We start from the raw sequence: 21,595 nt of genomic DNA on the forward strand, positions 1-21,595 counted from the left end.
GGTTATTCCATTAGATAGATTTCAATGAAGCTTTTCAACTAGCACTCTACCAATAAGGATGGAGTATTCTCCAAAGTCCGCATGTCACAGGGCGCATTGTTGTGCGGAAGGCGTTGATGTCTCGAGAAGGCGTGGTGTTATCGGAAGGCGCCCCACCCGTATAGAAATAAACCCTTTATCAGAGCCCCTCATCCACCTCATCTCCAACTCGTTCATCTCCAACAATCTGTCCTTTTCTTCCCTCTCCCGTAAAATCGTCAACCAGCCAAAATGCCCCTCCGCTCCTACCGCCTGCTCACTTTTGACGTCTACGGCACCCTCGTCGACTGGGAAGGCGGCATCCTCGCCGCCCTCGAGCCCAGCCTCGCGAAAAGCAATGCCAGCGGAAAGTTCACCCGCGAGCAGATCCTCCACGCATACCACGATCTAGAGAAAGCACAGCAGACAAAGACCCCCTCAATGCTCTACTGCGACGTTCTAGCAACCATCCACGCGCCCCTGCTAGAGAAGCTCGGCCTACCCACCCCAACAACGCAGGAGTCGCAGGCCTTTGGCGAATCGGTCGGCTCGTGGCCTGCCTTCCCGGATACAGTTGCCGCGCTGCACCGGCTGAAAAAGGTATATAAGCTCGTTGTTCTATCGAACGTCGACCGGGAGTCCTTTGCCAAGACAAACGCGGGGAGTCTGCAGGGCTTCGAATTCGACAAGATCATCACCGCGCAGGACGTGGGCTCGTATAAGCCCGATCTGAAGAACTTCCGATATATGCTTGAGGCGGTGGGGGGCGAATTTGGCGTCAAGAGAGAGGAGGTGTTGCAGACGGCGCAGAGCCAGTTCCATGATCACCATCCTGCGCGCGAGGTCGGGATGAAGTCGGTGTGGATTGTCAGGCCGGGCGCGACAATGGGCAACTTGAGCGAGAATGTCTTCGACTGGAAGTTCGACACGCTGGGCGAGATGGCGGACGCAGTGGAGGCTGAGTGAGTGCTTGAGGTGGGGAATATGTCCAGTATGAATAGCTTGCGTACACAGTGTCCGACCTTCGTGCGTCGACAGTCACAAATACTCTGTGCGGAAACCACAGATTGACGCGCCACCAAGTATATACCTTCCTGCAACCCATGAAATTATCAATCGTGACTAGTCTTGGGGTTTTCGATGTGCATTGCTTGGCTATTATCATGGCTGTTCCGTAACCGAATCGATATGCTCACATCCATCCTCCCGGCCCATCGCTCCAGTATCATGGCCTAAATAAGCATTTCACAAATGAGTAACTAACGATACAGAGGTGGGATTGACGACTCTGCCAAAAGCGAAGGAAGGAGGGAGCGTAGAGCCCGGTTATCCGCAACGCGCAGACGAGGACACGCGGAGACGAGCAGATGAGAATACCGTAGAAATCGAGGGTTCATGAGGATAGACACTGGATGGCGGCAGAGTCGGGGTTGGATGGACAGGTAGATTGTTCACGGACTGGGCCGATGGTCGGTCAGTTCGGTGTCGATTCGCGCGGATGCGTCAAGGATACGAGATGCTCATGAGCGAAACCATCAACGAGCTCACAGAACCGCGCATTGTGCCATTCCAGATATGAAGGGCTCGCTTGGGGTGTATTGGCGATGAGGATGGTCCTTGAATCCCTATGAGCGAAGTGTCAGCACTCACAAAGTCGTGGATGCATGCTGTTGGGTGGTGGAGAAGCGTTGCGCGCACCTAACGTGAGCGCCGAGCCCGTCTGTGAGGCTCGGCTGGATGTACGGTTGGAGTTACAGCGTAAGATTTGCTATACTTGCATCGGAACTGGCATCAGCGAGCCTTGGAGCTTCTGGTTAGCGCTATCCGGAGTGTCGGTCAAGGCTATCAGCCGATGCTAACACCATATCAGAAAAGGCGTTTGACACGGGGGTAGCGGCCGTGACGGAGAGCAGGGAAAGAGCCGTTGACGGAGTGTCTGTTTTCTTGGTCAATCCAATGGCGAGGGCTTCGTGGTGGGGATAGCAGCAGGCTGATCGCACTTGTCTCAGAGTCGCGAGTGGCATGACTTGAGAGTTTGCCTTGTCCCTTGACGACGTACGCCTACTCTGTCTCAACGTCGATTCCAGCCAGCCTGGTTGAGTTTTTTGCAGCCCTAGCCAAGGACCTTGAGGCTTTACCAGATATCCAGCAACGCAAAAGAGGGTGCGCGCGACTAGACATGCTGCCAATTCACTACTTGCTTTTACCGTTCGTCCTTCTATGGATTACCAGTCAGGGACCCCAACGACACCGGTGTTTGGACAAGTCGCCCTCTGATGAGGGTTTCGAGCCTCACCCGCTAGCCCGACTACATCGTCCACGGTCTCAATTCACTCTTGATAATGGGCATAAGATGCGTCGATATCTGCGCCGCTTTCTCAACCGGTGGCAACGGCAGCTTTCACTTCTCACGGATTAGTCTTCGCGCTGGAAACCTTCTCTATCTTCCCGCGGGCCAAGTGTTCTTCTCTCCGCTCCAAGAATATGTCTACAAGACACCAAATGTTACCCGAACGCGGCGCAATCGGCGCAATCGGTCCAGCACCACATGCGATTCAACGGGATCGGCGTTTTTCTCGAGCTTGAGCGCTCAGTTCATAAAGTTTGTTCTACGGGCCCAACACAATGCGGCGATCGCGTCCGTGAATCTTGGGGGGCATGTGAACCATGTTGCACTGCCAAAATGGAAGCCCTACAATTATCTACAGGACGCTGAATCCTACGGCTAGTGCCCCGAGCATGTTGGGACGTGTCGTGGTACTATGCTCTCAATACGCAAACGATGTGATGGAGACTGCACAACCCCTTGTCCAACGAGCCAATGCCGCTGTCTGTTCCGACATGATCATTTATATTGCCTGTAAGGCTCCGGACATTACCGATAAGGATAAACGGTGTCTAACATGGGCGGAACAGTAGCGGTGTCAAGCCTATCATCCCAAGCGAAGCGTATACAACCAGTCTTTCATCCGAGATCGCGAACCTGCCGAAGAGTAATTGTAATAGTCGACAATGCGAATCACGGCAATTCGCATACGTCGTCCATTCGACGCCGTAGCAACACGCGACAGTCTGTAGTCCATACTGAAATGGGGTGCTCGAGCTGGAGTTGTTCCTGATCCGTACCGCAAGACGCCAACCCCGTTGACCGAGGCAGAAACTATACTCAAGCGAACCTTAAGCAATCGGCTAGAAACGACGCAGATATATTTGAGGGACAACATCCTTGATCATCTCTCCTCCACTCAACGAATTCATGCACATCATTGCGATGTCGCAACCACCGAGAACCCTGGTGGTATCCCCACGGGGACCTTGGGGCTGCCGCCAGGGACCCCTCAAGAAGCTGCTCTGCGAACGTCATGATCTCTTACACCATTCAACCTCAACCGATACTCAATATTCTTCTCTGTAAATATTTCTTCGTTGGCCGCGATCTCCGCGCACCAATTCACTTCCTAGTCGTCTCTCTACACGCATACAGGTTTTACAGCAAGGTATGTCAACCGCGCTCTAGTACGTGCTCGGCTCTGACCTAGAATAGCCCACCATATATCATCCGGTCGTGATTTCTACTTGCCTGAGCCCAAAGAGTGTAGGACCTGAGATTGGCGAAGTAAACGTGGATATTGCCTTCACACAATGCCTCTCGACGCCCTCCCAGGGGAGCTGATCGCCCTTGTCCTGCAAAGCTGCGACTCGTTCTATACACTCCGGGACATGATTCTGACCTCGAAGACACTCTATACTGTTTGGAAATGCAACCAGCGTATCATCCTCTGGGACGTCGGCCAAGCAGCCATTCCCGGCTTTACCGACGCCCTGATTGCTGTACGTTGCCTCCTAGCTCTACAAAGTGAAGGGGAGTATACTAACTGATAACCTCCAGGTCCGCGCAACAACCATATCCAAAGACTCCATCCTCGCCGGCGATCTCCCACCACATCCCTTCCCAACCTCAACACTAAGCGGCGATGCCATAAAACCCACCCTAGCCGAAATTCAGCACATCCAATCCTTTGCGAAACTAGCAAGATACCTCGAGCACCGCACGCGCGATCCCAGCAACAAAGACAGAGCCTTCCTCCCGCACAGGTGGTACTTCGACAGTCTCTCGTGGGAATCTCAAACATGGAGCATCTGGCGAGAGAATTATCACCGCACGGTATACCGCTATCTTACTGCCGGCGCGGTTCTATGCCGCGCTTACTACGAGCCGCTTGTTTCGGATAGAAAACCACAGGGCGCCCTTTCCTCGCTGCTGAGTATCCTTGAGGGGATTGCGGGGAGGGATAGCGAGAGCGAGTATCCGGCTTGGTATACCGAGGAGGAGAAGCGGTATCTGGCTACGATTCCGCTGTATGATTGTCGGATGTATGAGCAGTGGGGGAGTGCGTTTGAGGCGCTTGAGGAGATTTTCATCCAGGAGAGTGGGAAACAATCTCAAGCCCAGCAAACCGGCGATATCTACAAACCGCAACCGTCGGAAGGTCTAGGAGCCACTTTCTTCAAAACCTTCACACCCAAACACGCACCCACCAACTCCAAACACCCCAACCCACACCCCCTCAACCCCACGCACTCAGAAACCCTCTTCACCTCCCTCCTTCAATTCTTGCATCTAATAGACGGTGACATCCGCTGCTTCATCTCTTTACCCGGCGACACACCAGTCGAGAACCCTTCTCATCCGGTACAGCACTCTCTATCCGTCTTCCTCTTCGGCAGCTTCACGTTCATGGACGTAAATATCCGACAATGCAATAATCCGCTGTCTGGAGGCGCGCACTGTCAGTGTCTTTCTGCGTTCGCGAGGACGAGTCTGCCGGATCTTACAAGCCATTCCCTTGCAACATCTGACCCTAACCCATCCGGATCCGGGACTGGCAGTTCGAATACAAATATGGATATGAAGTATCTAGCCTTTCCCTCAATGCACAACCACCTGAAGAAAATCCACGACGCGTCCGGAATCCCGAACTGCTACGGGCATCCCATCCTCAAAACACCGCCCCCCTCGTCTTTCTTCATCGAGTACATGATGCGGAAGTATTTCGGGCTCAGGTTTAGTGCTTATATGTTTGATGCGACTGTTGAGGTTAGGGCGGCTTGGTTTGCGTTTCATCAGGCTGGGGGTGTTTTTACGGGTTACGCTCCGAGGGATGGGCCGGAGGGTAAGGGGGGGTATGTTGGGAATGATTTGTTGGTGAGGGATACTGAGACACAAGGGGACTGGCCGGTGCCGGTTTTTGATGAAGATGCGTGGTATTATTAGCTGGCTGGGTTTAGCACATGGAGATTTTTATAAAGTGAGGTGTGAGGTGTCTTGGATGATGGGTGGTTCTGTTTGTTTGTTCGTTGATTGTTGATTGTTGTTTAGCGTAGATATTCTTTCCTTCATACAATGAACGCATATATCATTATCATCATCGTTATCATTACATCCAAATTCACAGCGTCATGAAGATACAACAAAAACAAGAATCTCCCCAGTCCATCTTCATTCAGCCCCAGAAACAATAACAACCAACACAGCAACCCCCCAACTCGGCACCTCAACAGGAAACCCAAACTTCCCACTCTTAACCTCGCTCACCACAGGCTCGATACTAACATTGTGCGGCAAATTCGCCACATCGCGCGGGCCCGAGAGCATCTCAAGGTGTCCCCTCCCAACACCAGGAACCCGAATATTCAGCGTCTGATTCTGACTTCCGTAGTTGGCGAGTTTGATCTGGTACGCTGTCGCGTTGCTGGTTGCTACCCAGTAGACGGGGTCGAAGGGAGCGGAGGAGTGTACCGGGTGCACGGTGTTTCCGCGGTTCGTGGAGAACATGCGTTGGACGTAATAGCTTGTTGAGAGGGTCAGGGAGTTCGGGTGGGAGTCGAAGCCGAGGAGGGTTGGCTGCGCAGCCCTTATTAGCACGCCGCACAACTTTGCAATGGATAGGGATGAAATATGTACATACCGACCACTGGGTATACCCAAAATGCTGCAACAGCGGCGCATAAGCCGCCATGCGGACGACATCGCTGTTCCTTTCGAGACCGATCATATGCACTGCCTCGCCGCAGGCCATCTTCATCGTGCTGAAGAAGACACCCTCTGGGCTTTTATCCTCACGACATCCGTACTCGCCTACTAAGATTGGACTATCCCTCGGCTGGTTATCCCAGAGATTGAACATTTTCACGAGATCGTCTGCGCTGCGGTAGTAGTGGTAGTCGTGCCAGAGACCTGGAAGAGGGTTCTCGGGAAGACACCACTCTTCGATGTTATCTGCTATCAGCGTGATATTGGGGTATACGCCGTGGATCGTGTCGTATGTTTGGACCAGACGGTCGGGGTACGTGTCGCAGCCGCCGGAGTAGTCGTCTTCGTTGCCGATTTCGATGTACCGGATTGTCCAGGGCTCGGAGTGCCCATTCTTTGCGCGGAGGGAGCCGTAGTGTGTTGTGTTTGGGCCGAGAAGATACTGCAGACAGTTAGCTGGGTTATTCAGGATATTGAGGGCTTGAGTACCTCGAGTTCGTCTAGAATGTCCTGTAGGTAAGGCTGCATTTCGTCTCCTGAAACAATCCTGCCATATGACTTGCCGTCCCATACGCTCAGCAAGGGCTCCATTCCCATGTCCTCGCACCAGTACAGATACTCGTCGAGGCCGAGTGCGTCCGTATTCGGATAGTGCCAGTCGCCTATCTTCTATTAGCGCAGCTGGAAATTTTAGGAATAGGGCTAGCAACTGACTCGGCCTCCCTGGGCGATCGATCAGCTGCCCAATCGTCTCATTCCATTTCCACCGACTGTCAATAGTAAGGCCCTCCCTGGAAGCGTCAGCGTAATGCAATCTGCAAGAAGCCGGTGGGAATTACAGATTATTCCCCCCTGGGAACCGCAGAAACGAAGGTTTGAGGTCCGCCACCGGCTGCGCAATGTCTTTTCTCAGGCCGTTAACCCTAAAACCCCATTTAGCACAGCCCTAGACCCTGCATACACAAAAAGACCAAACAACAACAAACCTATCATTAAACGTCGGGGGGAACAACTGCACAAGCCCAAACCTCAGCGGATGCCCCCTCGCCTTCCCCGCATCAAACAGAACCTGCCACTCATTCTCCGCAACAAGACTCGCCCGCGCATCAAAGGTAGCCTCATGCAACTGGAACCTCTTACTAGTGCTCCGCACACTGATATTCCGAGCCGCATAGACGATTCCACTCTCACTGCCCACAAGCCTGATCATGACATGCCCGGTGTAGTCCCCGCACATGTAGAACGAGGTGGTGTATGTTGCGTTCATCACGGGGATGCCATTGTACCCTGTGTTCGCGAATCCGACGAATCCTTTCGCGTCGGCGCGGACGGAGACGGAGAGGGTGGACTTTATTGCGGCGCTGAGCGGGTGTTCGGGGCTTTCGGAGATCTCGACGCTGCCGATGGCTTTGTATCCCGTTAGGTTGGGATCCGCGCCCTGAAAGCCGTTGTTTATGAGGAGGTTACCGTGGATGCCGCCGTCGCCTGGGCTGTTAGTCATTTTCTGTCAGTGTAGCTGGAGGTAGTGACGAACCGGAGTGGTCCATTTCCTGAAAATGGGAATGTCAACATCAAAGACAGTATAGACACTAGAGCACGGATACATGATTGCAAGTCCATCAGGATAGACGCATACCTCAAACATAATCCCGTACAGAAGCGGACTCGACTGGTTCCCACCCTGCCGGATGACAGTCAGATTGATCGGCGGGGGCGGACTCATGCTGTTTCCGGGAGGTGAGTCTGACTCCCTCGCTACCCAGCCTAGGCCGTGGAGGCTTGCGAGGAGCCGAGCGACTAAGCTGGTCTTCATTGATTGGGATGTCTCGGTCGTCTGCGTCGATCAATGCAAGAGCAAATAGCTATCGCATGATACACAACTTAACAAACGATGTCGTCGGGGAGAGTCAAGCCTGTGACATCAGGGTCACATCGATTGACTCCCCCCGGCCGCGGAGACCAGTAAAGCTTCCGCATTAGGAAGACGCGCGGAATTGAGCCCCCGGGAGCCAACCAGGATTTAGGGCTGACTCTTGGAGGCCCTACTGTACCCCGGTAGTTGAAGCCCACCCCGGGGCTTCATCACAGCCTCCAAACTATAATACTCCCAACTCTCGTACTCCGAGCTCAAGTCTTACGATTCACATACGAACGCCACTACCAGACCTGCGGATCGTTCTTGGCACTGTCGGCCTTATAATGGGGACCTCTAACGGTAATTGGGTTTAAGGTTAGGTTTCCCTTCACAAACCACTCGTACTCGAGTCCTCAACCTATGAGGTTATCAATACTACGGCCTAGAAGCCAGAGCCCTCGGGCCGTCCACCACAAGCTCGATGGATAGTCAAAAAAAAAAAAAAAAAAAAAAAAGGAATGATCACAGATCTGCCCCGTCATTCTCAGCGTCGGCGCTTGTAACGATCAGGATTAACAACCCTACTTCAGCTGGCGACATGCATCTCGCAAGCACAAACTTGCAGGGTAAGCATGATTTACGCCTGATAGGGTCATGGGAGGCCTCACTGTTACTGCACCCAAGCGGCTGGTAGATCGAGATTCAGAAACAGTAGGTAAGACAGGGCTAAAAACTCGTGTTGAAGTATGCACTACACTATACCATCCCATTGGCTTCCAAGCACAGATCCATGTAGGCCAAGATGCAGTGTTTCATTGCTTAGGCCACCAGTCCCCAGAGTAGCACGCGTCAACATGCTTGGTTGCTCCCGCCAGGCATCGTATAAATGTCAGTACGTAGCCGTCTGCTCCTAAATTCTACCCCCCTCTAACTTATATTCATCCTCACGCAAAACTATCCAAGCACCCAAATCACTCGAACCAAAACCCAGCTCCAGCATCAATCCAATCTTCCCTTTCACAATGCACTTCCACTTCAAGTATCTAGCTCTCGCTCTCGCGGCATTATCAGCTGCCGCTACTGCTGCCGCTTCGCCCGCCTCGCAAGGGGAAGTCTGTTATGATATCTGTTATCCGGAGGAGCCTACTTGTGAACCTCCTTCTGTACGTCATCCCTCCCTATGGTCTATAGCCATTCCTCTATTTTATTTTACTTGCAATGTTCATGGGAACATGCTAACGTCTTGTCTCGGACTGTATAGTACCCTAAGCAAAATGGTGCTGTGAGTTCTACCAACCCCCCACCCGCCCCTCTTTCGGAAATGCGCGTCAGGGCAGGGAATTGAGGTCTAGCACATTACCATATGAAATTGAATATGGAATCATATCAAAATATAACATATGCTAACCAGGGATTCTCTTTCATTTTGCTAGTGCTGGACCTGCTGTCGGGTGCTTTAAGGGTCCCATCTGACCTGATGATGTCCCCGTTCCCATAACATAATTCGGTTTCGCTTGTGGGATGGAGAGGGCTCGGTCTATGGATCGCCCTCATGATGGAAGAGACCTAGAAGAGGATGTCCGGTTTTCGGCGAAGATTGCTTGAGATATGGCTACACAGGGTCGATAGAATCAAGATGTCAAGTCTAGTCGTGAAGATTCAAAAATTCATTTTGAGTTGCGCGGGTAAACCTTGTATGCATAAGGTCCAGCTATCAATAAATGGCGAGCCCTAACTCTGCCTTGAGTCGCCTCGTCGAACGGCGATAGCCTATACTAATCAGGATTAAGCCAGTCCGTGATACCAACGAAGGTAATAAAAAGCAATAACCCTTTATTTAGAAATCGTGACTCGTTAATTTCTACGCCTCGTCCCATCGGTACCCTAGCCAGCAACCAACCTCAACCTCGCCATCTTATCCATCCCTGACATACTCTCATAGTCACCCTCCTCACCATACCCATCACCATACTCAGGAAGTAACTTCCCCTCCAATCCATGACAAAATACCGGCAGGTATAGACGTCTTCCAGAGCCCTACATCACGTTCATGACGTCGGCTAACCACAATCGTGGTTACCAGAAACACAACACCTAGTAACAGTAATGCCGTTGGGATGATAATGAACGCCCATGTAACATGGACATAGACCGTTGAGACGGAGACGGCCCCTGGCACGCTCAGGGCGCTGGAATCTAACCCGGTCTTCGTCATTGATGCGGCGATGTTGGATGTTACTTTTTCGAGGCCGAGGGATTGGATGCGTGTGAGGGTACCTGAGTCGGAAGTGCTTGTTTCATGGCGCCAGGATGGATCGTTGGTTCGGGAGGCGCGCGTGAACTCGTATAATCCTGTTGCTGTTAGGCTTGCAAAGGGGGCGTCTTTGGATACGGGCCAGCAGGTTACGTTTTCGGCGTCGTTTTCGGACTTGAGTCGTCAGCCGGAGGGGCATCCCAGCAAACGGTATTTTTATCCTTGCTGAACAATCTCCCATACCGAGGCTCCGAAGTTTCGACACGCGGTATACCATACGAGACCGAAACATTATAAAGCGTCGAGGACGGTGTGATAACGCACTGCGTAGCCCGTCTAAGCCGGATCTTCTTCTCAGGTCCAGGAAGGGAGAGATTATACCGACCATTCTTATCGAGCTCAGCGCGAGCCAGCATCGTGAATGGATTCGCGACGCCTAGATATGTTTTCTTCGTGCTGCGGACCTTTGTTGCGGATTCCATAACTGTCCAGACCATATCGACGGGGGTTTTCATCTCCCCGGCGCGAGACGCAGACCCAGATTGAGATGGATCGCGTCGTCGGATCCATGTGTATGATGGAGCACCGGATCCCAAGTCAACTCTGCATGGGATGTTGTCGAAGGGGACGGGCAAGGCTCGTTCGGTTTTGCTGTCGCTTTTGTCCATATGCATCCCCTGCGCGGCGACACATCCATAAAGCTTCGCCTGCGCCGTAACATCCTCGCACTTACTGCACCACCCAACCGACCGAAACGGCGCAAAGGTACAATTCGCACTCGAACAAACCGGGTCAAGCTGAAACCCGTCCGCCCAGGTCCCGCATGTACAGCCTCCTTGATATCAATCTGTCCCTGACCCTGATCCTGATTCTGGCCGTCAGCAATGGTACACAGCGGAATCTCAGCGCGCCGGCACGAGGCAAGCAAATCGGGGACTTGAATCCTGTCGAACAGGATAAGTGAGAATCTGCTGCCTAGACGGATCGAACGCCAGTGCAAGAATAACAACAACCGCCCCGGTGCATATAACACTGCGTCCTTTATACCGGAGTAAGATAAAGAACGAGCCTAGTGGACCGTGACCAGCATCGTCGGCCAATTGCAGGTCATTGAATGGTTTTCTTTGTTTGTGGACTGAGATCCATTTTAGTTGACCGATGCCTGAGCTGATTGTGAAGATGATGGAGGATTGGGAGCATGTTGAGAGGATCGATATTATTGGGTTGAGGGTTATTCTTGAGGGGAGCGGAGGCGAGGGCTTGCTGCCGTGGCACAGGAGGATGGAGAGGATGGCGATGAAACATGAGATTCTGAAGAGGACGGCTACGATTTCCCAGAATCAAGTGTCTAGGCTGAGCCGGTTCCATCGGGAGGTCGAGGTTGAGACAGACTTCTTGGGCTGGGTCATGTTGCCAGAGGAAAAGCATAGATTGATCCATGGATGGTCAGGAAAGCACGGCCGGTGCGGTACGGCGAACTAATAAAATATGCCACGCGCCAGCCTTAATCGGACCCCAGATCGTGTTAAGGAGGACCGGGTTGTAGATGGTACCCATTCGTTTCTATTTTTGCTACATGAATTTTTTGTCGCACTCGGACTACGAGCTACTGTTGCACGGATCGAGCATCAAAGGTCCATTGTCTACCTAGCAGGCTGTAGCTCACAGCCACGGTTGTCAAAGCTCGAGATCCCACATTATCTAAGACTCCAGAAGATTCAGAGGCCCGACTCGAATCCGAATAGGAATCTAGCACGACGGGAGGGGGTCGGTGTACTGGCAGGCATCGGAGGGGCCCTCGCTGATGGACTCGGGCTGCGTTCATTAGCATGGAACTGTAATCAAGAGACAACTTCAAGCTTACCTCCTCACCGGTGTTGTTACCCTCGAATTCCTCGCAGATGGTGCTAACGTCGGAGACGCAAGTGTCGCTCTTGATGGTAGCAGTGTCGCCGTAGTTGCTGTTGATACCGACAAGGGTGGAGCTACCGCCGATGGCAGTGACGCCCTCGAGGGTAATGTGACGCTCGTACATCTCGTCGCAGTTACCGCAGGAGCGGTACAGCTTGCCAAAGTTGTAGGCAGTGAAACCAGAGACGCTGACGGTACCACCACCGTTGTGCTGGATGACCTTGTCGTCGGCGTTCTGGGCACCACCGCCGATGATGGTGAAGGGACCCTCACCGGTCTTGAGGGAGATAGCGTCTATGTAATATTAGCTTGGATCGTTGTATAATCAGACTGTATAAGCCTACCCTCGCAGACAGCCTCGAACCAGACGTTCTCGAGGGTGCAAGACCCCTGGCAGTGGACACCCTCGATCTGGTCGGCACCAATGATGACGTTCTTCAGGGTACCACCGTCCTCGACCTGGAAGACAGCGTCAGAGTCGCCACCCTCGCTCTGGCCACTGCAGTCGACACCACGGCCGTAGGTCTTGTAGCCACCGTCGAAGGTCTGATTACCGCCGCCACCGATGACCATTGGCTCGTCCAAGGTCACGCTGCCGGTGGACTCGGGGATGGGGAAGCTCGCGTTCTGGCGGCGGTTGAGCTTGTTGGGGTGGGAGCGGGCACCATGCGCGGCCAGCACGCTGGTGGTAGCCAGGGACAGAGCCAGAACCTGCTTGATAAACATATTGTACAGGCGGAAGGATGAACCGGTAAAGGTTAAAGAATGGAAGTAGTGAGAGAATGGACGAAAGCGAGTGACGATGATACCAGATCAACGATGTTTTTTGGATGCTCTGCTTCAGTGAACATTCGACAACCTCCAGCCTTTTATACCCCCTCCATCTCTATCATGACGGTTAGAAGCGCTGTAGCTTGGCACGTTTCAAGGTATCACCCGAAATAATCCCGTTGAAACCGATCAGCAGCGGACTGAAGAGCGCTTGAGTCCCACGTTCTAGACTGATTGGCCCGATAGCCAGCGTACCTGTCAAACTGTCACAGCTCCCCTGCCGATCGCTTGGCCGGGGAAAAGCTTGGGAGAAGGCTCTTCAAGCCCGTACTCACTTCCAGACGCCATGGCTTTTTGGCAATGTCGTTTTAGGCCCTGCTTAGAGGTTGATGGTCGTTTTCCTATCCACTTTGGGTCAAATCCCCGAGCCCTCGCTCGGGTTATCTGATGCTGTTAGCCTGCTGCCGCTTGGGGGAACCGCCGGTGGTCCTTTGGATTGGTCTTAGACTCTATTCTGTTTAGTCTGAGGAATCGAGGATCGCATGCTGACGTCCTCAAACTGTCACGTCTCGATCCCTCCGGACGGGGATCAACCTGATCATCATGCCTTGAGGCTGGCTGTCAGGGCTGAGATCGATCAGCCTGGCAATAAGATACGACATCGCAAGTCAAAAAGCTCTTGAACTCAGTCTCGGGCAACGAGTCCTCAGGAACGAACTGTATCTACAACGAGTAAGCGTGGTGTAGACCCTGAGCGAATGGGCCGTTGTGGGCCTCCGCCCGGTGGCTGTGTAGTTAGGGTCCTTTCTCCAGTATGTTAGCCAGTTCTTGTTGGTGGTTAGCTCAATCAACCTCAAACAGGGGCCTCCCAAGCAGCAAATCGCAATGCTTCATTCTTTATCTTCTCCAGATTGGCCCAGAACAAACCCAAGCTAATGATTCGCTAATCGCAGGTATTCGTCACCCCCAACGTCACGCTCGTCAGGCGTCAACACTGCGCTCGCCAACCCTGACTTAATGCTGATTTAGCGCTGTCACCTTTACTTAACACTCCTCCAAGATTATAACTCGTCGGGAAGAACCGACCTCGAAGTATGGTCAGGAACAAAGTGTTGGACTGTTGGAAGTATTCTCAACTCTCATACGCGGCATATCCAGATCCCGAAGTGAGGCCGATGTGCCGATCGAAATCTGCAGACTCCATCACCCTCTGACAGTCACAGTGTCCAACGGTGGGTATCAATCAGTGGACCGGACCCCCCGGGGACCCGGACTTGATCGGCGAGTCATATTGTCCAAAGTCCGGAGGAGGGGAAACCGTTTACGCCTTCTGGAAATAGATACGCATTCTAGGCCCTCAAGTACGCGGTACGAGGTATGAAGTACGTGCCTCCTATATTAATCGCGGGTTGAATATGGAAAAGATTAGAAGGCCCAGGCACAGAGCTGCAGATTCATCAGGACCCTGTCCACGTCAGTTAATATCTACTCTTGTTTCTGATGCGTCAATGGAACTTTGCTTACCGGGGCGGGTAGATACATTGCGGTTCTCTGGGCTGCAACATGTTGCTCCTCGCTTGGACTCACTCATTCTTCACTGGTCTCAGAATGTGAGTCTCCGAATTCAAGTATCAACGCCAATGACTGATTGCTGATGACTGCTCATCGCTGTCGACTTCCCATGCTCAAGGAATGTATCATCGCTCTTCGTCCGTTCAGGTCCTTGCTGTATCCTTCAATGGCCAGACTTCAAAGACATGGCGATTCCCACGTCATACACCACCGAATAGCTCTTGGCTCATCTATTCGTTAATATACCATCCAAATAGCCGCGATGATCCGGACCCTGAATAGAAGTCATCGACTCATCGTCCTCGTCCCTGTCTCATATCTCACTCCTCGCGGCTCGCCCGTCGGTCTTCGGAGTATACACCGACACTGCACGGAGTACGCAAGACGGTGCCCCTGATATGGATTGATACTGAAAGTCAGGGGTTGTTATCGATTCACTGCGAGCCACCTTCGTGCCTGAATGGTATCTATCCGGATCTCGCGATGTTGAGGCAACCTTCCTGCCAGCGCAAGCATACGCGTGGCTGCCCAACTCAACACCGAACAACACCTTTCCAATCTGCGAGACTCCTTCGGCCGGGTAGCAGGAGCAACTGAGACGCTAACGCGAAGATCAGCGCAACGGAACCCGTGCTGACGCCGCAAGGCAAATACGAGACTTATATCCGTCCGAGTCTGAATATTGTTGTGTTACTGCGCAGGCGGCCTTCTGTCAGCGCGAGCATGTGCGAGATTACTCAACACCAACCGAACAACAAATTTCGTCCCTTCGGTATCTGGTAATCTTGTCGCTGTCGCCTCATGCACCCTTTGACAAGTGACGACGGTCTCTCTTTCCCAATTCGTCATCCTCGTAACCCCCGCCGCTGGTCGTCCCTTCCCCATTCGGAGATACAAGAGTCTGCAAGAAGGAAGGAGCGACCCCTTGTTTACGCCTGTTGCTAGGCAACTTTCATCCACCCATGACTGTCGCACCTGCCGGATATGATCTTATCGAGTGAGGAAACTTCGGTTGAGAGCCGGATCAGGGCTGCACGTTCTCAGCACGTTGACAAATATCGGGGGCCCGCAGTCTCCTGGCTTCCCAGAAGGGGAAGAAGGGTAGTCTGGTTGACGTAGAGTAAAGGACATCTCCATAGGGTAGCCGCTTCTGGTAGGGATATAATGACACTGCCTAATACCATTGAAGGCAAACTGTCAATTGCGGTGGGCCATGGGGAGGTTAGGCAGGTAGCGAGCCCTAAGCCTGTGTTTTGTCTCACATAGTCAAGGTCAGAGAACTGGTCTGAGCCTACTGTTCATTCGATCACCCAAGATAATCATAATGTAATGCACAGGGTATCCCATTCAAGATGCCAGTAAATAGCGCCCGTCAGGATTGCATGCAATACCATATGTAAGGAGGAGGCGGGGTGGGGCCTAAATCGTGCTTTTATAGAACAGCGTATATAATCTCCAATACTGATGTTTAATCTATTATTCATACTATTCCAGTTGAGCTATATTCTTTGTTACCATTCAAATCGATGCTCATGGGGGGTAGCAAGTGCATTATGCAGCGAGGTAGGAATATATATGTTCAATTCCACCCCCCAAGCTACTATCAGGATAACTCCCGGAGATTTTGGCAAGGGCCAATTAATACGCAGAGTTATAATGGGGAAATAGAACAAGTATTATAGGGTATTGATTTGCTATAGCTATATAAGAATTGATGGTAATATTGGTAGTTGCAGTATACACTCAACATTGAGTAGTAATTATAAACAAAATCAGGGTATAGAAATGATAGTAAGGAAAGCAAAGCCCAACAGCAGAGTGGCAGCGAGAAGCTCAAGCGATGAGACATACAGAAAAAGAGCTCTCTCAATCCGAGACATGAGTAAGGGAAGGCTAGTCGGGGAACCAAACAGGCACCGTTACAGGTTACGCAACATGCGCAGGCCCATACGGCGCCGGAGCACCGACAGGTGGCTGCTGTTGCTCCTGCTGCTGAGTGACCGGCGCAAATGCCGGAGCAAATGCCGGAGAAAATGCCGGAGCCGGTACTGGAGCTGGAACTGGAGCTGACGCCTGGGATTGAGGAGGTGCCACAGGCACAGGCTGCAGATACTGGCCGATAACAGGCTGTGCCATGGGAGGGACAGGATGGGGCTGGGGCTGGGACTGCGCGGTTCCGTCGTCAATGACCTGGTGCGATGCCGCGATGAACAAGGCGCTGAGAAAAGCGATGGCGTAGAGGAGACGCGTGAGGAAATCCTGTGCATCGCTGGATCGCTCGAAGTAGCTTGGAGAGCGGTTCTTCGATCGGTATTCACGGTCTGCGTAGCCGCCCATGAGAATCAAGGTAAGGACTAGCATGGACAGAATGAGGGCCGGGACTGCGAGGAGGAGGGTCTGGGTGTGGTTAGCTCCGGTATTTTGGTGTAGGAGTTCAAACGAACATACTCCCTTGCGAATATTGGCCTTCTGGAAGAGGGCGAAGAACATGTTGGCTCCTCCAAGGAGGGCGGCAAGAAACAGAAAGACGTAGTAGGCCATGCCGACTCCTCTTGACGATTTGATCATATCAAGGTCGAGGTCGTCGTCGCGGGTGCGGTAGATGGCGTCCTGAATGCGAGAGTAGACCGCGAGGCTGACGATGAGGAAGATGCCAGTGAGCGCCAACCAGGCTCCGTTGACGATGAGGGTCAGCGTTGCGAGCTTTCGTCCGCCCTGCTGCAACTTCAAGCAGATTGGGAGGAGGACGAGCACGATCAACAAGAACACCGCAAGGGTGTCGAACCACCTTGTTGCTGTCATCGCTTGCTGGTATTTATCATACCTCATGATGAGGCATTGCGAGAGGATGAGGGTAATGAAGTTGATGAAAAGGTGCCTATTACTGTCAGCGACCCTCATTTGCCGGTTAAATATAACTTACAAAATCGCGAAGAAGAGGGAGGCCGGGAACAGAAACCACTTCGCGATGGCAGTACCCATGTTCTTGCTCTTGAGCAGCCGGAATCCCGAGATACCAGCAAGCGCGACGAAGAGGACAAGGAAGATCACGTTGAAGGCAAGATCAACTTTGGGCCCAGTGGTCTTGAAGGCGAACTCGGTGACACACGTATTGCTGGTTTTCTGGCTGGAGTAGTCGGCTCCAATTCCTCCGTAGCTACCGAAGTCCGAGGGCAGGTCACCGCTGTAGATGTCTTCCCTGCTTGGGAGGTTATCTAGATCATCCAGGTCAAAGTCGGTAGAGCTGAAGATGTCCTCGTCATCGTCATCGTCGTCACCAGACACACCGAGATAGTCATCATAATCGTAGTTACTCGAAGTAGGGTAGCTTCCGCTCGATTCTGTCGTTGTGGGCGTGTACTCATACGTGGACGTATAGTAGTCGTCGAAATCGTAGTCGGACAGATCAAAGATACCGTCGTCGTAGTCATCGAGGTCGACATCATAGTCGTCTAAGTAATCATCCAAGATATCATCAACAGAAGACATGGTAAATCTTTCGGGCCCTAAGGCTAGCAATCGAAGTCAAGGGGTAAGGACCCAGAAACGACTGGTGGAAGAGAGAGACAGAAGAGCTGAGGCTCTTCACCAGAGGGTTTGAAGACGCCAATTTGTATTCCTCCTCAGGGGATTGTCACACTATCTCCCGCACAAGCGCCATTCAACGAGGGTCCAATTGTGATTCGCGCCGAGTACTCGAATTGAGCATCATGGTTGGTTCAGGAAGACGACAGTGCGGCTCCAGCACAGCAATACGAGATGTATAAATAGAGGTAAACAAACCGAGCAATGAGCGAGTCGCCGAGCCAGATTTCTTTCAGCTGCTAGTGGCTCCAGCATCGTATTAAACCTTTGCTTATTCCAGCCAAGCTTGATCGGACCTCGCTCATTATTAAGAAGATTTGGACGTCTCTCTCGTGGGCCCTTGGCTGTGACACTGAGGCTGAGGGGCGCGTTGCATGTTGTGCAGCGCCAACATGTGTCACGGTGCCCCTTCATATATGCAGGGACTGTTTGCCTGCAGCTCCCGAGATCAAATCGTCGAGCGAGGCCAACTTGAGGATCCTGAGCGATGAGATGAAGGTTATTTCTCGTATCCCCTTAACTGACAAGGGCCACGATCTTCCTCGCAGCCTCGTATCAATGGCAAACCAGTCACGAGTCGAGAAAGACCGGCGCGGCTCGAAAGAACCTCCGGCTTGACCACGTCGTCCAAGCATGCTGTAGCGCCAACTCAAATAGTGTTTAAATCACCAAGTCTATACTTCAAGTCTAACCGCCTCCTCCACTTGGCTCTTTAGCGCGGCGGCAGCGGCGCATATACTTTTGATAGATATATATATATATCGAGCTTCTTGAATTATTTATATCTATATGCCGCGTCGCGGTGAACGTAGCTACGACCCAGCCTCAACCTGAACCTTGGATGTCTGCGATTACACGATGATAACCTGCCAGAGTGCAGGATCGATGACTCAGTGTGCATGTGACCTGGTCGGAACTCTCTCCCGAAAAGTAGATACCTTACTCCTTAGTACGCCGTACCTCCTCTCCTCCCCACCTGCGCCCCCACAATCCACGACGCCCCGTTTGGATACCATATCATGAGATCACCTCTCTGTCCTGACTCCCATAAGGTTTTGAATGTGGATGTTCATTGTTCTCTGGTTCGGCTCCAGAGCGTTTCCGGAGCGACTGACCCGTCATGCTCGCGAAGGAGTGTTGTTTCGTGTGGTCAGCAGTCTCGTGTCTGTCTCCCAACACGAGCAGCGGAATATGTCGTGGCCGTATTGCAGCCGAGAACCCTTCACAAACTGGTTGAATCTTGGCTACTAATCAATACCCGCATGTAAGGCTCCAGCGGCAACGGCTACTTCCTGGTTTGGTTTAATTGACCTGTCTTTGTTTACGTAGTTACGTTGACTGCCGATCGACCCTTCCAACTGAGAATCAAGCACTCTCTCTTCATAATGGTCTCAAAGATATTCCCGGACTGGGCACATAGCCCGGATGCACCAAACAGCAACAGAAGCGGAACGCCATCCAAGCATCGCGGCTCTTCCGGCGTTGTACGAGTCGAGATGGGCCGGTGCGGGTTCTTCTACAAAAAATCGACTCATTATTGTGATTGCGCGAGCGGCTCGATCGTGGGCGAGGCGGGGGATCTATCTGAGAACGCGCGCTGCGATGAATGCGATCATCCGCTACCGCTACACAGCGCATACTGTAGGGAGCTCATTCCTCCGGGGCTGTCTCGTGTCATATGTTAATACTATTTGCTAACAAAAATAAGCACCAGCACACTCAACGAGTTACGATGTCAAAGTCGCCCACCCCAAGTCTGTCCGCGAACCGAAACCGTCGAGAAGCTGGCTGCCCTTCTCGACGACAAGCGGATCCTCCACATTAGGGGTACACCATCGTCTGGGAAATCCACTTTGGCGGGTCTACTCGTCAGGTTCTACAAACAGCGAAACGAGCCTGTCGTCTTTATCAGTAATTGAAGAAACGATATTGCTGACCCTGTCGACTATCTACAGCAGCGTTGTGCAGTCAATGGCTTTCGTCATGCTGAGCTTGGCTTTTGGGAATTAAACTTTATCTTCATAATAGATGAAGCGCAGTCATCCTACAACGATTCTTCCTTCTGGTTGGGAGTGATCAAGACTCGACATGGATGTTCGACGGGACCTCGACTCTGCCTGTTTGCTTCCTACGGTAGTCCGACAACCGGGGCACCGCCATATCAATACCCCTTCCAAACAACTCCTGTGCACCTAGGCCCTGCACAACGAGTGGGTATCACTCGGTCTCATCTATCAGGCTCCCCCGATGTGTGTCTATTTTATGACGAAGCAGAATTTAGGGACGCCGTCGATAGAATCTGCGCACGACCGTCAGTTGCGTTTAATTTAGATGATGATGCCCGTGATTACCTTTGGACCATCACGAACGGACATCCCGGTGCTGTTAATGCGCTGGTAACATATGTTCATGAAGTAAGTCTGCCCTGCACCATCCTCACCATACTTCAAAACTAATTTAATAGGTTAATAGGCACGCTCTCAATCACGGTGTTATCTCAAGTGTCTCCAAGGATCTTGTGATAAAAACCCTCGAAGATGACGCACGTGTTTTTCGAAGCCTAGAATCAACGGCAGTGTTTAGGTCGTCTCCCACACCCAAGCTTCTTACGATGCCAGCGGTTAGCACGTTACCTCGTTGCCTAGAGAGCGGCACAATTCCGTGTGATCTTGGCGACGAAGGTGTTAGACGTTGCTATGAACTAGGGTGGTTGCATTCAGATCAGACAAGGTCCTATGCTTTAGACCAACCCGACACGATATGCTTCTTTCCGTCCAGACTCCATGAGAAGTGCGGCCCCTTCGTGTCCCTACGGCGGACAGTACTAACATATTCTTAGATTTGTTGAGCTTTTACTATACACATCCCAACCCGCCCCTTTCCCATCGAGAAATACCCGACTGTGACCGATCTTTGCCAATCTGTGATCAGAAAGTTCTCGCGGAACAACCTCGTATCCAGCGCGGAAAATGAACTCGCGCGTTCCCGAGCTCGTCGCCCTCCGGAGGCACAATTTCAAGACGAGTTTTATCGTTGTTTCTTGGAACTTGTAGGCCACGGTGTCGCGTTATCTTCTGAATGGGTCCCGTGCACGAGACAGTCGCATCGACTTCCGAATGGATGAGCCACGTTGGGGGATCGAGCTTTTGAGAGATGGGGATCGTTTGGGCGATCATTGTAATAGATTCTGACCTGGAGGCGCATATCATCCTTGGATAAGCGACAGCTACATTCGAGATTGGCTCGTCTTGGATTTTCGTCAGTCTCCTCCGAAGGAATACAGTATGGTCCCAGGGACCTTCCATATAGTCTTACAGCTGACAGGTTTTCATAGCGGTTCCAAACACCAAACTCTGGCGGATAGTTTTTCAGAATGGTTACGCCTCTGCCAGCATTGTCGATGCACGGAATATGGTTGTTGTCTCTGAATTCCCGCTCCTGAAATGATTGCGGTGGAAGATGTTGCCGCGTGTGGACATAGTCGGTCCCATCTGCTCCTCGGATGAGGAAAGAGCCATCCCATGCTTTGCACTTATCCTCGAGATCTTGTTTGATCTCCGATGCGATTGGTGTGTAGATGAGATAGAAGAACCCG

The 21,595-nt window shown here is 52.1% G+C and overlaps 7 protein-coding genes across 7 annotated transcripts; 3 read left to right on the forward strand and 4 right to left on the reverse strand.

The window, feature by feature from the left end:
• Nucleotides 1-228: 228 nt before the first annotated feature.
• On the forward strand, nucleotides 229-1,174 carry BDV17DRAFT_264956 (putative haloalkanoic acid dehalogenase). Its single transcript, XM_073758110.1, has one exon. The coding sequence runs from the start codon at nucleotides 271-273 to the stop codon at nucleotides 982-984; it is 714 nt and encodes a 237-aa protein (XP_073615027.1). The 5' UTR covers nucleotides 229-270; the 3' UTR covers nucleotides 985-1,174.
• A 2,486-nt stretch (nucleotides 1,175-3,660) lies between these two features.
• Nucleotides 3,661-5,293, forward strand: BDV17DRAFT_291938 (uncharacterized protein; the record flags this gene model as incomplete). Its single annotated transcript, XM_073762256.1, has 2 exons — nucleotides 3,661-3,849; nucleotides 3,908-5,293. The coding sequence occupies 2 exons, from the start codon at nucleotides 3,661-3,663 to the stop codon at nucleotides 5,291-5,293; spliced, it is 1,575 nt and encodes a 524-aa protein (XP_073615028.1).
• A 225-nt stretch (nucleotides 5,294-5,518) lies between these two features.
• BDV17DRAFT_291939 (alpha-L-arabinofuranosidase A) lies at nucleotides 5,519-7,775 on the reverse strand (the record flags this gene model as incomplete). The annotated part of the gene is made up of 8 exons (XM_073762257.1): nucleotides 5,519-5,923; nucleotides 5,988-6,494; nucleotides 6,542-6,714; nucleotides 6,767-6,843; nucleotides 6,892-6,975; nucleotides 7,039-7,537; nucleotides 7,587-7,602; nucleotides 7,689-7,775. 8 exons carry the CDS (start codon nucleotides 7,773-7,775, stop codon nucleotides 5,519-5,521), a joined length of 1,848 nt encoding a protein of 615 aa, XP_073615029.1.
• Nucleotides 7,776-9,879: 2,104 nt separating this feature from the next.
• BDV17DRAFT_291940 (uncharacterized protein) lies at nucleotides 9,880-10,829 on the reverse strand (the record flags this gene model as incomplete). The annotated part of the gene is made up of 2 exons (XM_073762258.1): nucleotides 9,880-10,335; nucleotides 10,371-10,829. 2 exons carry the CDS (start codon nucleotides 10,827-10,829, stop codon nucleotides 9,880-9,882), a joined length of 915 nt encoding a protein of 304 aa, XP_073615030.1.
• A 1,081-nt stretch (nucleotides 10,830-11,910) lies between these two features.
• Nucleotides 11,911-12,798, reverse strand: BDV17DRAFT_291941 (pectate lyase; the record flags this gene model as incomplete). Its single annotated transcript, XM_073762259.1, has 3 exons — nucleotides 11,911-11,976; nucleotides 12,026-12,366; nucleotides 12,417-12,798. 3 exons carry the CDS (start codon nucleotides 12,796-12,798, stop codon nucleotides 11,911-11,913), a joined length of 789 nt encoding a protein of 262 aa, XP_073615031.1.
• A 3,437-nt stretch (nucleotides 12,799-16,235) lies between these two features.
• On the reverse strand, nucleotides 16,236-18,218 carry BDV17DRAFT_101761 (uncharacterized protein). The gene is made up of 3 exons (XM_073753701.1): nucleotides 17,339-18,218; nucleotides 16,864-17,293; nucleotides 16,236-16,812 (listed from the first exon to the last, which is right to left on the reverse strand). Exons 1-3 carry the CDS (start codon nucleotides 17,902-17,904, stop codon nucleotides 16,342-16,344), a joined length of 1,467 nt encoding a protein of 488 aa, XP_073615032.1. The 5' UTR covers nucleotides 17,905-18,218; the 3' UTR covers nucleotides 16,236-16,341.
• Nucleotides 18,219-19,385: 1,167 nt separating this feature from the next.
• Nucleotides 19,386-21,447, forward strand: BDV17DRAFT_282179 (uncharacterized protein; the record flags this gene model as incomplete). Its single annotated transcript, XM_073760160.1, has 8 exons — nucleotides 19,386-19,666; nucleotides 19,742-19,901; nucleotides 19,956-20,414; nucleotides 20,465-20,790; nucleotides 20,840-20,902; nucleotides 20,936-21,049; nucleotides 21,101-21,177; nucleotides 21,335-21,447. The coding sequence occupies 8 exons, from the start codon at nucleotides 19,386-19,388 to the stop codon at nucleotides 21,445-21,447; spliced, it is 1,593 nt and encodes a 530-aa protein (XP_073615033.1).
• Nucleotides 21,448-21,595: the final 148 nt, after the last annotated feature.

The sequence above is a fragment of the Aspergillus undulatus genome (assembly GCF_047715775.1).
Source record: "Aspergillus undulatus strain CBS 261.88 unplaced genomic scaffold BDV17scaffold_28, whole genome shotgun sequence".
Taxonomy (NCBI): domain Eukaryota; kingdom Fungi; phylum Ascomycota; class Eurotiomycetes; order Eurotiales; family Aspergillaceae; genus Aspergillus; species Aspergillus undulatus.